The 15,017-nt window shown below is 52.6% G+C and overlaps 1 protein-coding gene across 1 annotated transcript in view; it reads right to left on the minus strand.

Annotated features, from left to right (window-relative positions):
• The window catches only part of BTBD16 (BTB domain containing 16), a 43,556-nt gene that overhangs the window by 15,364 nt on the left and 13,175 nt on the right, over window positions 1-15,017 (minus strand). The window contains exons 6-10 of the mRNA XM_066355599.1: window positions 14,463-14,552; window positions 13,389-13,503; window positions 12,478-12,547; window positions 11,166-11,296; window positions 3,749-3,868 (exon numbers count right to left, since the gene is read on the minus strand). Of these exons, the coding sequence (XP_066211696.1) occupies window positions 3,749-3,868; window positions 11,166-11,296; window positions 12,478-12,547; window positions 13,389-13,503; window positions 14,463-14,552 (526 nt within the window). The remainder of the gene's footprint in view (window positions 1-3,748; window positions 3,869-11,165; window positions 11,297-12,477; window positions 12,548-13,388; window positions 13,504-14,462; window positions 14,553-15,017) is intronic.

Raw genomic sequence — 15,017 nt, forward strand, 5'->3', positions numbered from 1 at the left:
GTCACTGGCTTGAGACCAAGGTCTCTGGCTTGAGCAAGGGGTCACTCACTCTGCTGGAGCCCCCCAGTCAAGGCATATATGAGAAAGCAATCAATGAACAACTAAAGAGATTAAGGAGCTACAACGAAGAATTGATGCTTCTCATCTCTCTCCCTTCCTGTCTGTGTGTCCCTCTCTCTGTCTCTATCACACAAAAGAAAGAAAGAGAGAGAGAGAGAGAAGGAAAGAAAGAAAGAGAAAGAAAGAAAGAAAGAAAGAAAGAAAGAAAGAAAGAAAGAAAGAAAGAAAGAAAGAAAGAAAGAAAGAAAGAAAGAAAGAAAGGAGATGGGAGAGTAGCAAAGGATTGGACTTATCTGCTGGTCCCACTGGAGCAGGCGCTGTTCCCACCCGTTCACTCCTAGCTTGTCCTGTGGACACCGCTAAGACAGCTGAGCAGAGAGGCATCTGATTCAGTTTGCGCGGTGACTGCTCTAAACCCTTGTCAGATGCTGGGCTGGCCAGGGCCAGAGCAGCCGCGCCGCCTCCTTCCTCGGGGGTCACGTGCCTGGATACCTAATCTTTGTGCAGCTTGTCCCCCGTCCTCCACATCATGACACTACAGTCCCATCTGGGAAGTTCCCGTATTGTTATGACCTCAAAATATCCCCTCTGGTGGCTGCTCCCCAACCCTAGGAGATAGCTTATAAATTGCCCTGTCATTTAAATTATTCCATCAACAGATGCAACTTTAAAAATTGGGCCAAAGCGTTAACTTCCTTGATTCTCATTTCCAAGCCTGTGTACTGTCTCTCAGGGCACCTGCTCCTTTGCCCCATGTTGAAATTCTCCTGGCATGTCCCTGTTAGTGGTCACAGACTAGCCGACCCCTCCTGCTTCACTCATCTGTGAGCTCACTGCCCCTGATGACCCAATTCTGACCCTGGCTGATGGACTTCCCGGGAGCTCCCTCCTCCACCACTGGAAGCTAAGGTGCCTTCTTGCAGCCCAAGCCCTCGGGCCAGCAGGGCGAAGGCCCTGTACTGATGCTGGTCAGCCGCGGGCATCCTTGGGATGGGATGGCAAACATGGAGCTTGGATGCCACCACCGCCCGCTCCCACGTCAGGGAAGATGTCAATAACCTGCTGAGATGTGACTTCACACTGAGCCTAGAGAAAGCCTTCGCCCTCCCTAGTCTGGGGCACCAAGCAGCCACTATCCGTCGACACAAACGGAAGTTTGTCTGTGATCCCTGTCCCTGACATTGCTAGGGATGTGGAGTTCTCTAAACTTCACAACAGCGCAGTCAGACCCAGTTCTCTGCGGGAAACGAGCTACATGATGGAAGCCCATCCTTTAATCTGCTCTTAGATGCCCAGCACGGCGCTGGGCAAGCTTCCTGTAAGCTGCTGCTGGCGCACCTGGGGCGGCAGGATGTGCACACGCGCACCAGGGGTCCAGAGGGACTGGTCAGAGAGGCTGGGAAGAGGAGGCAGAGCAGCTGGGTGGCCTGGGCAGGGGCAGCGATGCTGTTCCCTAGGCTAGTGCCTGGGCACTTGGGGACTTGGGGACATGGTTTGGGAGGTGGAGGCCATAACCAGGGTGCAGCTTATAGGTCCCACCGTTCTGAAGCAGGTGACTGAGCTGGGACGGGGGCCAGACCGCCCACGAGCGTAAACATGAGCCATGCCGTCCTCAGAGTTGGAAGTGGGCCCGGACCCCTACAGGGGGTAGAGCCTCTGAGGTGCAGGCTGTCTCATCTTTTCTCCTGGGGACACAAAGCTCGCTGGAGGGAGGAGAGAGAGAGCAAGCACTGGGGACCCTGGGAGGGGATATGGCCAGGAATGCTGAAATTGGGACAGCGAGATGGTCCGGAAGCATGCAGATGGTTTCCAACGGGGACAGCTGGGCAGGACCGGGGGCCTGAGGGGGGCGGGAGGAGGTCTGGGTCAGAATGAACTGAGTGCCGACCCAAGAGCAACGGAGGAGAAATGATGGTGAGAAATAAAGACACAGAGAGAAGCCTTTGAGACCCCAGCCCAGGAGGAAGGCTGAGGAAACCCCTCCTTCAGTGGAGGGGGGGCCACAGCCCTCAGCTCTCTCATTCCCACTTGTTTCTCTCATACTAAGGACACAGTTCCAATGAATCACCCACATTCTAGCTCATTTCCTACCTCCCGGTTCTAAGATGTTTCCAGTCTGCAACCTAATCCGGAGCCAAACACCGACATTTCCTGGTGTGCATGACTCACAGGGAAGATGTCTCGGCTATTAAAAGTGCGCGCGCGTGTGTGTTGGGGGGTGGGGTGGGGGTAGGGAATGAAAACATTTGGGTTCAAAGCAAATTATATAGAAACGAAGGGAAGTACATATCATTTTGGCGCTGACTACTGCTTTCCCCAAATAACGAGACTGAGAAAGGGGGGCGGGCTCTTTACTTAACGTGGTGCACAGATGTTCCAGGAGAAGCTCCAGGGTTTCAGGACAATGCAAACGCAAGTTGGCTTAAACGGGTCCACCTGCCGACGAACACGTGGAAGGTGTGTTCATCTGCTGAACTCATGTGTGTAAAAGAGACGGGGGGGGGGGGCTCTTGACTTCCTTGAACACGCCTTATCACGCTTGGAGGTCCCATGCCTGCTGAGGTCGGGGCAGACGCATAAACCTGACGATGAAGGCCATGCCACCAGCTACTGCCTGTCTAAGGCAGACATCCTGGGGACTGTCCCTGGCTACAGGGCCACCACACTCCAAAGCCAGCTTGGCTGACGTGAGCACAGCTCACACCGCCGTGACAGAGGACACCAAATGGGACTATAAACTATCACTGCCACGCCCACCCCACCCTGCTCCCTGGCCCCAGTCTGCCACCGCGGACTCCAGTCACAGGCAAAGAGGACACAGCGAGGGGAAGGAACACACAGCAAGGCCACAGGGGGAGGAACTAGCTAATGTTGAACCAGCTAGACTGGCACACGAGAGGAACCCGAACCCTGTTCTGGGAGTGGGCAGCAATGCATCTTGGGATGCGGCGGGTCTGGGTACAGGTCAGGCTCCAGCCCTTATTATCACCCGCAGGACCGCTGATGAGATCGTTCGTCTACCTCAGCTCCATCGTCTGGCAAATGGGGCAATAGAACCAGCCCCTGAGCGTCATGCAGGCTACGTGAGGTTACAAAATAGACGCTTGTCAGAATCACTGCGTTTGGTAAGCATAACTAGATGGCGCTCACTGCCATTGTTATTTTTCACTTAGATGTCAAGGGATACAACTTTGAGAACTGATCAATTTAGAAGGTACAAGAAATGGGATGAGTAAGTCTACGAGAGCTTCGTAGGTTCAAATGCTTTTTCACCTGTCCAGAAAGTTCAGAATTGTACAGGTTATCTAGCGACGTATCAATGAGGATGACTTGGTCTGATTCAGGTGCGTTTTACATGTGAGGTTCTTAAAGTCAGTGTAGCATGGTAATTCTCCCGGGTAAAAGGAATACGTTTGGCATCATGGCTTTTACTGGACACAGAACCAGCTCCCAGAAGCACAAGGTTCTCTCAATATCCCAACACCTACGTATCATTCACCTTTTCCGAGAAATCTAGCTGGTCAAAGGTCTCCCACGATCTCGGGCCCCCAGAAGAACACTGCAGCCTATGCACTCTGAACAATGCTATGAAAAATGGTATCCCTACAGCTTCCCCCCCCCCCGATAATATAAGCAAAAATAAGTGTACTGTATGTGCATGTCATCGATCGACGTTACGTTCTATTACCTGTTAAAAAACGTCAGCATGGTTTCATACGTTGGAACTGTCTGACTTTGTTGGTTCAGTTGCAAGTAGACCCACAAAAGCAGTGTTTTCAGAAGGTGAAATTCACTATAAGTAAACAACCTGGTCAAAATAAAACACAGAGAGGACATTTTAGGCATAGCAAAAAACAACAACAAACCCACAAAACACTGTTTGTAAGAAAACAAAGTCTAAAGTGAGTTTGGGAAGGCGGCAAACAGCACCCCTGAGTCTGTAGCGAGCCTCAGATAAAAGCGTTGCTAAGTGACTGGCTCAAGGTCGCTCGGCTGGCAAACGGCGAGCTGGGACTGGAACTTCAGCGGCCTGGTGCTGGCGCCTGCGCTGTCCTCCGCCCGCGGCGCTGCCCCCAAGCAATGGCCACCCTGTGATGTGCAGGTGTTCCCCAGGCGTCTCATTCGTTCTATTTATTTCTACACAACGATCCCGAGAAGCTGGGATAGTCCTTACTTTCACAGATGTGGAAATTGAGATTGACTGTTTAACATCATAATATTTTGTTCCTCCTTGCTTTTCCACATTTTTATTTTTAATTATCACACTAAAACATAATCCTGATCCCTTGTTTTTGCACCCCCCCCCCCAATTTTGCGCCTGAGGTGAGTGCCTCTCTTGTCACATTCTAGTCCCAGCCCTGGATGAGGACTGAAACGTGATAAACTTGATCAAGGCCACACGATGCTGAGGTCAGACCCGGGCATGGCTCAGTTCTGCTCCAAACCATCTGTGGACCTTCCCACCAGTTCCTTAGTGGCCTGCAGCCTCAACTCTTATCCGAGAAATAATGGTGACAGCGCTGCCCAGAGAATAGAGGTAAGAGGTGACACATGAAGTGACATGTACGAATCTCCTATCACTGCTGAAACAAACTGCCATGGACCGAGTATCTTATTATCTTAGGTTTTAGAGTCAGAAGGACGAAATGGACCACACGGGGCTCCGTTCCTTCTGAGGCTTATGCCGAGAATCGTTTCTGGCTCCGAGAGGCCTCTCTCATTCCTTGGCTTGTGGCCTCCTCCTCCATCTCCAGGCCAGCAGCGTAGCATGTCCCCCTCCCTCTCTGGTTCTGACTTCTGCCTCCCTCCCCCACACTGAAGGACCCTTGGGACTACACTGGGCCGAATGATAATCCAGAATGACCTCCCCATCTCCAGGCCACCCGATCAGTAACCTTAGTTTCATCAGCAATCTTAATTCCCCTTTGCCGTGCAACCTGACATAGTCACAGGGGCTGGGGACATCTTTGGGGACCATTATGGAGCCGTCCGCACACATACGATGGCTCAACGCAGTGCCTGGGCCACAGCAACACGCCTCGTGCATGGCATCTCTAAGCCATGAACGGCGGGGCTGGGTCGTGGCCCACACCTGTGGCAGCCTGAGACTGTCAGGAAGCGAGTGACTGAAGAGCGGCGGCTGTCTCCGATGTCACCTCCATAAAGTAAGGACAGGTCCCCAACGGAGCTTCTCAAACAGCCTCCGGGATCCGGTCACCAAAGAAGTCATTTCAGTGTTTTTCCCATCTCTGACCATGGAGATGGCACCCCTGGCTTCCAAATACATCACCGCCTCTTCACCCACCACTTAAGTGGTCATGGGAGGTGGAGCCCAAGCTGAATCGTGACTCTAAAGGGCACCGGAAACATCACCCTCCCACCTGTCCCACTATTTCTGGACACGGCAGAGCTGGCTCTTTCCTCTTGCTTGTTTTTGGGCCGCCTACAGAAGCATGGGCTCTGACCCCGGCCAGACGGGACCAAATTTGTCACCGTCTGGGCAATCATGGTGAGGCAAGAGGGGAGATGTCATGGAGCCATTTGGTATGATGTCCCCACAAAGAGCTCTGCCAGGACCCCACTGGAACTGGTGAGCCATGTGCCTCTGGGGCAAATCCACTAAACCCCCAAGCTCCCCAAGGGGCTAGCAGCAACCTGGGGGGTGTAATTGAGAGCTCCACGAGTCAGGACCCTGGTTTTATCTTTATGATGGGGGGCGGTAACTGTCAAAATAAAGCCTCCTGCTAGGAGGGGGTGGGGAGAAGGATTTAAGGAGGGACCAATACAAGGTGACAGAAAATAATTTGACTTTAAGTGATGGTTATACAACATAATCAACAGTTCAAATACTATAGAAATGGTTGCCTAAAACCTATGTACTCTTAATTGATCAATGTCACCATGTTAAAAGTTAATTTTCTAAGTAAAATTTAAAAATTAAAAAGAGCCTGACCTGTGGTGGTGCAGTGGATCAAGCATCAGCCTGGAATGTTGAGGTCGCTGGTTCAAAACCCTGGGCTTGCCTGGTCAAGGCACATATGGGAGTTGATGCTTCCTGCTCCTCCCCCCTTCCCTTTCTCTCTCTCTCTCTCTCTCTCTCTCTCTCTCTCCTCTAAAATGAATAAATAAAAATAATTTTTAAAAAATAAGAAAAAAATAAAAATTAAAAAGAAAAAGAAGCCCTTTGCCTTTAGGGTGACAATCAGCACCCTAACAGTTTAGTTCCTGCAGGAAATAGCCATGCTGAGCACATTCAAACACATTTTCATTTACCTAGGAGTTCTGATGGCTTCATCAAGACAGAACTCACAGAGACCCCAAACGTTCCTCCCACGGGTGAACGTCCGGACTGTTCTCAGCACGTTCACGGGTGCTCGTGAGGAGCTGGTGGGCTGTAGCTGGTGTCTGTTCTTTACAAGGAAAACAAATGTGTTTTAACAAGATGCTGTTTGTTCTCTATTTTTTTGTTTTTTTGGGAAAAATGGTCTATAAATCACAAAGGCCCCCTTTCCTTTGGAATATAGACCACAGAGAAAGTCATGAATAAGAAAATATGAACAAGGGTGCTCATTGCAGCATTGATTGTCAGAGCAAAAAAAGGGACCTAAACAGAATAAAACAAAGGGCCATTAGGAAGAGAATGAAGAAAATTGCTGTGCAATTCATTCCTTGGAGCCCTGTACAGCAATTAAATAAAAAATGCTAATTAGACATGTCAGTATCAACATGGAGAGAACACATCACATGATGTTAGTGGATAAAGTAAGTTGCAGAACATGACAGTCACTACGAGAGCGTTTCTTTGAAGTTTCAACCTTTGCAAAGCAGTATGACTCATCGTTTAGGGACGCACATGGGTGTGATAAGAACATAATCTCATGGGTTGGGGTCACACAGTCCACAGCAGACATTTGATTGTCTTTAAGGAAGGAGAGAGTCCAGGAGGAAGGATGGGGGAAAGGGCTGGCAGGGGACATAGGTGACTTCTGCTTTATTGGCAATGTTCCACTTATAACAAAATGTTACTTTAGTTCATTCGGGAGGTGGGTCCCATTGGATTCTGCATTATTCTCCTACCTTTGTAAATCTTCTTTTGCAGTAAAAAAATATGCACATCCTTAGTAATCTTGACCATCAATCAGGAAAAAGGAGGCCGGAGCAGAGCACACCAGTGGGCTGGTAATGACCATGGGTTCTGAGGCCACTCAGACCTGGGTTCAAATCCCATCCCTCAGGCTGCACGTGGGGAGCCTGGGCCAGCCCTTCATTCCCCAGCATATCCACTGCATGGTCACAGCACAGGTCACAGAACCCCCTCTCTGGGTTGCAGTACAACTCAGACTCGATAACCCTCTCAAGGGTCCTGTATACCACAAGTGCTCACCGACTAGTGGGTATTATTGCTACCAACCAGAGAAGCACTAAGCTTTAAGAACTGTCACGTCCGAGCGGGATGCCCGCTAGTTTTCCAGACACTAGTGGAAAAGCGGTGAGATGGGCATCCACAGAGGACAGGGGTGGCTTTTCCTCAGGAACCCCAGGGCCCTCAAGTCTCCTTGTACCAGAGACAGGAAGTCAGGGAGAGGTGGACACACAGAGGGACTGGTCCCCTTGGTTGCCGGGCAGCCTTTCATGGACAGGAATTAGGTAGACTTCTGGGCTGTCCACCCTCTTAGGCCTACAAGGAACTTGGCTTCCAGAAAAACAGATCTTGAAATTAAGTTTTTATAATATTAGAGTTAGAACAGGGTAACCTAGTGGTGACCTCTAAGAAGAAAACTAACTGGAACCTGAAGGGCCTGGCAAATAAATGAAAACCAGCGGCTCAGGAGGTCAGGAGAACTGCATTCACCCCAGGTTATTTCCAAGCGGGTAAGGCAGAACCCCAAGAAAGAGGGGGCCCAAGGGACTTCGAAAGGGGAAGGGTCATGGCCCAGAAGCTGAAGGATCAGCTGAGAGATGGGATGTGACCACAAACGGGGCCAGGAGCCAAGGACCACGAGCCAAGGGAGGCTCCATCCCTGACCTGGGCGGAGGGGGCGGCATTTCTGCACCACCAATATGGGGTCACTTGACTCCCTGGGACACCCCAGTCCTGGCTGAGCTGGTTGCTGGGAAACCTGGCCACTAGGACAAGCGGGGCCGTGGTCCCGTGACAAGGGTCGGAGCCTGGACCTTGAACCCTGGGCTGGAGCCCAGCCCGGCCTTTTATTGACCCTCTTATCTCTGCACAATAATTTTACCTGCTGCACAGGGTCATGGGGACTGAAAGGGACAGGGCGCATGGCACAGCACACGCTCTCAAAAGTGGTCAACAAAAGTACCTCACCCAATAGTTTGTTCTGAATAACATGCGGTTTGTGGAGCCTCAGCCTGGGTAAATTCCTAACACTGTCGCCGGGCATGCATGTGCCCTCTGCGCCCTGCCTCCCTCCGCTTCAGAGCAGGTGGCCCCCAGGCATCAAGTGGGTGAGGGGAGTGTACTCTGGAAGCTCTGAGTCAGGGAGCTGTGGTCCCAGTCACCTCAGGCACGGGGGCTGATGGCGTGCCAGACGGGCACAGGGCTCTTCCCCACCTCGCCCCGAGCGCCCTGGACGGTGTGTGCAGACAGCTCCCAGGGAGGGGCTGGAGGCGCGGGCCGAGTTTCCACATCAGTCATGTGTCCCCAAACGTGTGAGTCTAGACACTTGACATATCGTCTTCTTGATTTCTTTTCCTGCCCGGTATGTTTTCTAATGCCTAAGCCATCGCTAACGTTCTGGCTGAGGTCAGACGTTTTTTCCCCTCTTTATGGTTAAAGGCAACCAGGGCAGCTCAGCCTTTCCAAGGGCGGGGCTGCGTTACGGAAAGTCTACGGGATGCCGGGATGCCGTTTGTACTCTCTCCGCTAGTTTGCACGACCGGTTCTCCCTTGGGGGTTACTGACCGGAGCACCTCGAGATGGGGAGGTGGCCCTCCTGGATTACCATTTGGCCCAGTGGTCACAAGGGTGCACGGGGCGGAGTAGGGGGAGGGGGAAAGCAGGGGGCACAGGGCAGAATGGCCTCCCTGGGGGCCCACCTGCTGGCCTGGGGCCACTCCTGGGACCCGGACTTCTGACGTCTTCTTAGATACTACGGTTTCCCTCAACATCAGGACACTGTTCCAACAACCTCATCTCTCCGTACTCCACAAGCTACAGAGTAACCCTGAACTGACAGCGGTCGAGTCTTTCTAGGTCTGATTTCTGAACTCAGGATGCCTTCTACCCCATAAGCAGAGGGAGGCAGACATTTATTTGCTAGTATACCACAAACGTGTTCAGTAGAATTTAGTTCTGGCTTTTGAAGTCGTCCCCCCCCCATCCCCAGGGAATACAATCTTGGTAACTTGGCAGGGGGCATCAAACATCTTTTAAACAGTCCCAAAGAGGCATGGCAAGGAAACACCCCACGTGAGCCTCAATCAGCGCTGACAGGAGGGGAAAAGGCTTCAATGGGCCACCGTGGGCCAATGGTGTTCGCATGTCACCTCGATGTGAGATTTCCTGAGGTTGATAACCGCTTCGTAATTCTATTTTCTTTTCTTTTCTTTTTTTAAAATTAATTTTAATGGGGTGACATTGATAAATCAGGGTACATATGTTCAGAGAAAACATCTCTAGGTTATTTTGACATTTGATTATGCTGCATTCCCATCACCCAAAGTCCAATTGTCTTCTGTCACCTTCTAACTGATTTTCTTTGTGCCCCTCCCCTCCCCAAACCCCTCCCTCTCCTCCCCCCCACCCCATAACCCCCACACTCTTGTCTATGTCTCTGAGTCTCATTTTTATGTCCCACCTATGTATGGAATCATATGGTTCTTAGTTTTTTCTGATTTACTTATTTCACTCAGTATAATGTTCTCAGTGATTCTATTTTCAAAGAGTCTTTTTATTCAGAAGTGAGTGCGGAAACACCTAAGAGGAAGGGAACAGTTGGAAGCCACTTGCCCCCACAGGGCTCAGGACAAAACATGTGCGTGCCACCAGGGCAGACACCGGACAGGGTGACAGGTCCACAGACCTGCGTTGTGGTATTGCCAGCGTTTTTATCGGTTGGAAATTATTTTCAAATAAAATGTTTTTTTAAATACCAATTTAAAAAAAACCCCAGAAATTCCTTCCACCTGAGTCATTTCACTTCTAGGAATTTAATTTAACGACGCCATAGAGCTGTTTATATTGTGAAACAGTGGAAATAACCTAACAGGATAAATAAGCACTGGGGAAGGTGTCCATGAATTACTAGACGGGTGAGGAGCCGGCTGGGGTGGGCACAGCGTCCCTGCGGGGGCGGCAAGCAGCTCAGCGGGGCAGGGGTCTCAGGAAGCCCCCCCCCCAGTGGAGCGTGGGTGGAGGCGGGGGTTCCAGGTCAGCAGAAGTCATGATTGGAAGTGGGTGACGAGCAGATGCAAGACCCCAGGGCAGAGGTCCCTGCAGGCTGGTGCCCACGGAGAGAGGCCCAGAGTGACTAGCTCCACCTGGGGGCACAGCTCACCTCACAGGGGGAGTAAGGGCGAAGTGGTGTCCTTGAGCAGGTGGTCGTGGGGGCAAGGGCAGTGTCGGGCAGGGCCACCAAGAGTTTGGCTTTTAGCCTAAATTGTCAGAGAGGTCAGACGGGGGTGTCTGGGCCCCCGAGCTGCTCGGGGGCGGAGTCAGGGCTGGGTCAGAAACTGACCCTTTTCCTTTTTCTGCTTTTCCCTGTTTCCCAAATTCCCCATGATGAATGTATATTCATGTTGGCAGGATTTTGTTTTTAATTAGTTAGGCCATTAGCTAATTACCAGGTGGCTAATGAGACAGCGGGCACCCAGAGGGTCCTTACCCGGATGAATAGCCTGAAGGGAACCCCCTCCCTTCCCCTCCCACGCACAGTACCCCACGTTTCAGCCCCCCACGGCTGTCCAGGAGGGGAAGAAGCTTTGGGCGGAGGAGGTGCTGCACACTGAGTACGTTTAGCAGGGATGTGGGTGCTGCCCCCGCTGAGCACCCCCTTCCCCACCTGCTCCCCCCAGGTGCGTGCATGCACGCACGCGCACGCACACGCACGCACACGCGCACACACCCTGGAACCAGCTCTGACCTGGGGGACTTCAGCACTTTGTGGAGCAACTCCTTGGAGATTTTCCGGAGGTAGATCTGCTTCCCCATCTGGGGGACCAAGTTCATTTCCAGCCACTTCTCGCAGGCGGTGATGAGCCCCTCTTCCTGGTACTGAGAAGGCAAGAAAAGCCAGGAGCTAAAGGAATCCCCGAGCTCTCGGCGTCCCCTGCTGGCCAGCGGCAAGGCTGCAAGCATGCCCCAGAAAGGCTCAAACCTTTTCTTCAAAAGAAACTGCAGCTGGTGACCATTTGTTTGAGTGTTTGCTATGCTCAAGGACCTGCACTATGTTGCTTTAAATCAGTGCTCACTGCAATCCTGCTAGGTTGGTTCGTTATGATCCCTATTTTATGGATGGAGAAACTGAGGCTCCAAGGTTCTTGCTCTTGCCTGTGGTCACAAAAGTGCAGAGCCAGGTGCAAATGTCCGACCACAAGGCTGGCATGCAGAAATCTCTGGATCAAGTCAGTGACTGCTCATGGGAGATCCCGCGGGTCCACCCCATGCGGGGCCTTAAAGCCAGTAGTGAGCACATACCCTAAAATGAATGTCCAGAGAAAATGACAAAGGTCTCCCAGGACCAGGGACCTTGGCAGGGTCTTTATACACCTTGTGTGTCCTCAAGGCTATGGTCCTTCTCAGACCAAATAGTGCCTACGAAAGGCTGACCGAAGGCAAAGACGCCACTGGCCAAGTGACTTTCTAACTACAGAGGGAATAAAGGTGAGGACGATCAGTCGTCCTCGACACAATAGGCACTTAAAACATTTAGATGCTATTATAAGAACACGGTGACATGCTGGCTGCATGTGAACCGAGTGTTACAGTCAAACGTGTCTGTTTCAGTGTGAGTGGCCTCATGGAGTGAGGCTAGAATCAGGTCTAAAGTTCCCAGTGTGACCTCTGAGAACCCGGGTCACCCTGACCAGGTTGTCCCCCTCCTTGGGACTCCGTTTTCTGAGCAAGTTAGATCACATCCTTCACTCCCAGTGCTCATGGGGCCCAGGCGGGACAAATTCCATTCACTCCAACAAGAATATCCTGGGAGATTATTTGCTGTTTTAATGAAAAAGGCTGTGCTGTCCCCCGTCCCTACCCCAAGATCAACACTTTTCTACTTTTGGGGAGTTAAAACATCCTTTTAAAAAATTGTTCACTTAGCAGAATAAAATGTTGGCACCCTTCGGTTGGAGCCTGTGGGTAGATATGTGGAGCGGGGCCTGGTGCGTGACCCAGAGTCTGGGGGCTCTTGCGGGTTCCTTAGGGGCTGTGTGCCCTGTCCAGGTTGGTCTCACCTTGCAGCCAGACCGGTAGAAGCTATTGAGGTTGTCTGGTGCGAGTCCGTTAATCATCGTGGTCACACACCTGCAGAGACAGAAGTGCTGTTCCCGAGGCCCCCCGGGCTGCTTTCAGACCCGCGAGCTGCCCAGAGGGTCTCGTTCAACTCTGGGGGCAGCAGAGCTCTCCTGTGAGGAAGGAGCCTCGGATCAGGGATACAGACATTTGCCCAGGGGACCCCCGCTTTGGGCCAGTGGGATCTGAAGACCCAGGGAAAGGCTGCGTCCCAAGTAGGCAGTTGGATTGATGGGCAATTATGACTCTGATCTTTGAATATTTCTCTCTCCCGTAAGATCTGCCATGGCCCTGTGTAACCTTTGTAAAAATAGTAACATTGCTTAACAAGATAAAAAGAAGGCTCTCCAGGAAATGAGTGGGGAAAAGGAGGTCTGACAGTGATGGGAAAAGTCAGCCTGTCTTTGAACAACACGCTTTTGTGTGTGAGACTAAATGGAGACTTTTTAAGCCAAAGATGAACACAGGTGAAATTGATGGAGAGACTTTTTTAAGCCAAAGGTGAACACAGGTGAAATTGGTAAGCATGGCTTGCGTGCTGCTGGGAAGTCACTGCACACCTGACAAATATCTCCCAGGCAGAGGTAGCCCTGTATTTGCATTTCATGCCCGGAAGTCAAGAATCATGACTTGAAAGGAGCGTGTTCCTGGGAGGATGGTTCTGTTGTGAGCTGATAATGTCAGTGCACACACCTGAGGGTCTCGGTTCCCTCCAGGCCGCGCTCCGCGCAAAGGAACCCCGGACGCCCGAGCCCCCGGAAGAGCAGCAGCGTTCCATGAAACGAGTGGGTAGGGAGGCCCCTTCCCCTCTCTCCCAGGCTGGCCCTGGCCATGCCTCACCGCGTTCTCTTACCTCTCATACAGGCTGCTGAACTGCAGAGCGTGAGCGGAGGCCAGCACCCCCGGCATGTCCTCCAAGTTCATGTCCCACTGACTCGTGTAGAGGTTGTTCAGGGCCGTGGCGAAGGCTGGGGAGGCAGCATCCGAGAGAGAGCCATCGGCAGGGGTCTCTGCGCCCCGCGTCCCTCGTGTGCGGGCACCCTCCCTGCCGGATGCTCGCATGTCCACTAGCTGGGTAACCAGAGTTGCCAGTAGGGAGAATGCACCTGCTCTGAGCCGGGAGGTGAGGAATGCTCCGGAGAGCCTGTCCTCAGTGTCTGTGCCTCGGGCGACCTCTCCTAGCCTGGGGCCCATGTCCTATGCAGGGAGGTGACGGCTTCAGTCCATGCTATGTGCACGTAGGTGCGCTCTTCTTCTCTGGGATTGACACATAACTGACAGCAGATCTTCCCTGGAGTCTGAGGTCTTCAAAACTGTTCCAGACTCCTGGGCGGGGCCAGGCTCATTGGGTAGTTTATGAACTGAGCTCCCGTGACTAGGGATCAGTGTGCTCTGAGGACAGCTGGCCCAACCTGGACCTAAGGGATAGTTTCCTGACCCACGACTGATCACGGACCATCACAGTACGTGATGGCACGCATGTCGCATGAACACAGAAGCCTGTGCCTAGGGGGTCAGGATAGGATGCGGAGAGGGTGCACGGCAGGCAGCCCCCAGAGGGAGGGTCTCTGCTGCTGGCGAGGGGCCGTGGCGGGTCCAGGGTGGGCCTGAGAGCTTCTCTGGGCCGTGTGCCCCTGAAGGGCACTCACATCTTCCCTGGGGGTCCTGAGAAGCCCATCTCTTCCTTCTCCTCTGCATCCCCCCCCAAAACGAGCTCCTCTGTGAAGCAGCCTTTTCCCTCCGTCCATTTCCCCCAGCGGTCCCAGCCTCCTCCACGCCCCTGGCTCCACTCCGCTATCTGTAAGGAGGGAGCACTGGACTCTGAGCTTGTGTGTTGTTTTTGTTTGTCTGTTTCTGAAGTTGGGTCGGGGGGGGGGGGCTGTTGGTTCAATGGCATCCTCACAGAATGAAGACAGGTGTACATTACCAGTTCTAGTGACCAGGGGGTCATTGATCTTCAGTGAAATGACCATCTTCTTCATGGGGGGTCTCTCTCTGATCTTCCGAAGCGCTGGCGCTGGTCAAGGAAACGAGATAAGGGTGCCCAGCTGTGACGGCCTCTGAACTGTGCCGGAGGCGGTCTCAGGCTCCACCCACCCCGGCGCGACCTGGGTCATGGCGTGTGCCATGTCCTGCACTCTATGTGGTGTTTGTTGAGTGGATGCATGTTTGAAATGACTGTTCATTGGGAGAAGTTGCAAACATAGCACAGCGTCGCTGTGCGCCGTGTGCGCCGTGCGCAGCTCGCCCCGTGAGCCGCCACTGTGATCATCAACACCGGGCCGCCCGTGCTTACACTGCCTCTCCAGTGTCGACCCGAGCCCCTTCCCCTTCCCCTTCAATGTCGACCCGAGCCCCTTCCCCTTCCCCTTCAATGTCGACCGCGAGCCCCTTCCCCTTCCCCTTCAATGTCGACCGCGAGCCCCTTCCCCTTCCCCTTCAATGTCGACCCGAGCCCCTTCCCCTTCAATGTCGACCGCGA

The sequence above is a fragment of the Saccopteryx leptura genome, chromosome 13, assembly GCF_036850995.1.
Source record: "Saccopteryx leptura isolate mSacLep1 chromosome 13, mSacLep1_pri_phased_curated, whole genome shotgun sequence".
NCBI lineage: Eukaryota > Metazoa > Chordata > Mammalia > Chiroptera > Emballonuridae > Saccopteryx > Saccopteryx leptura.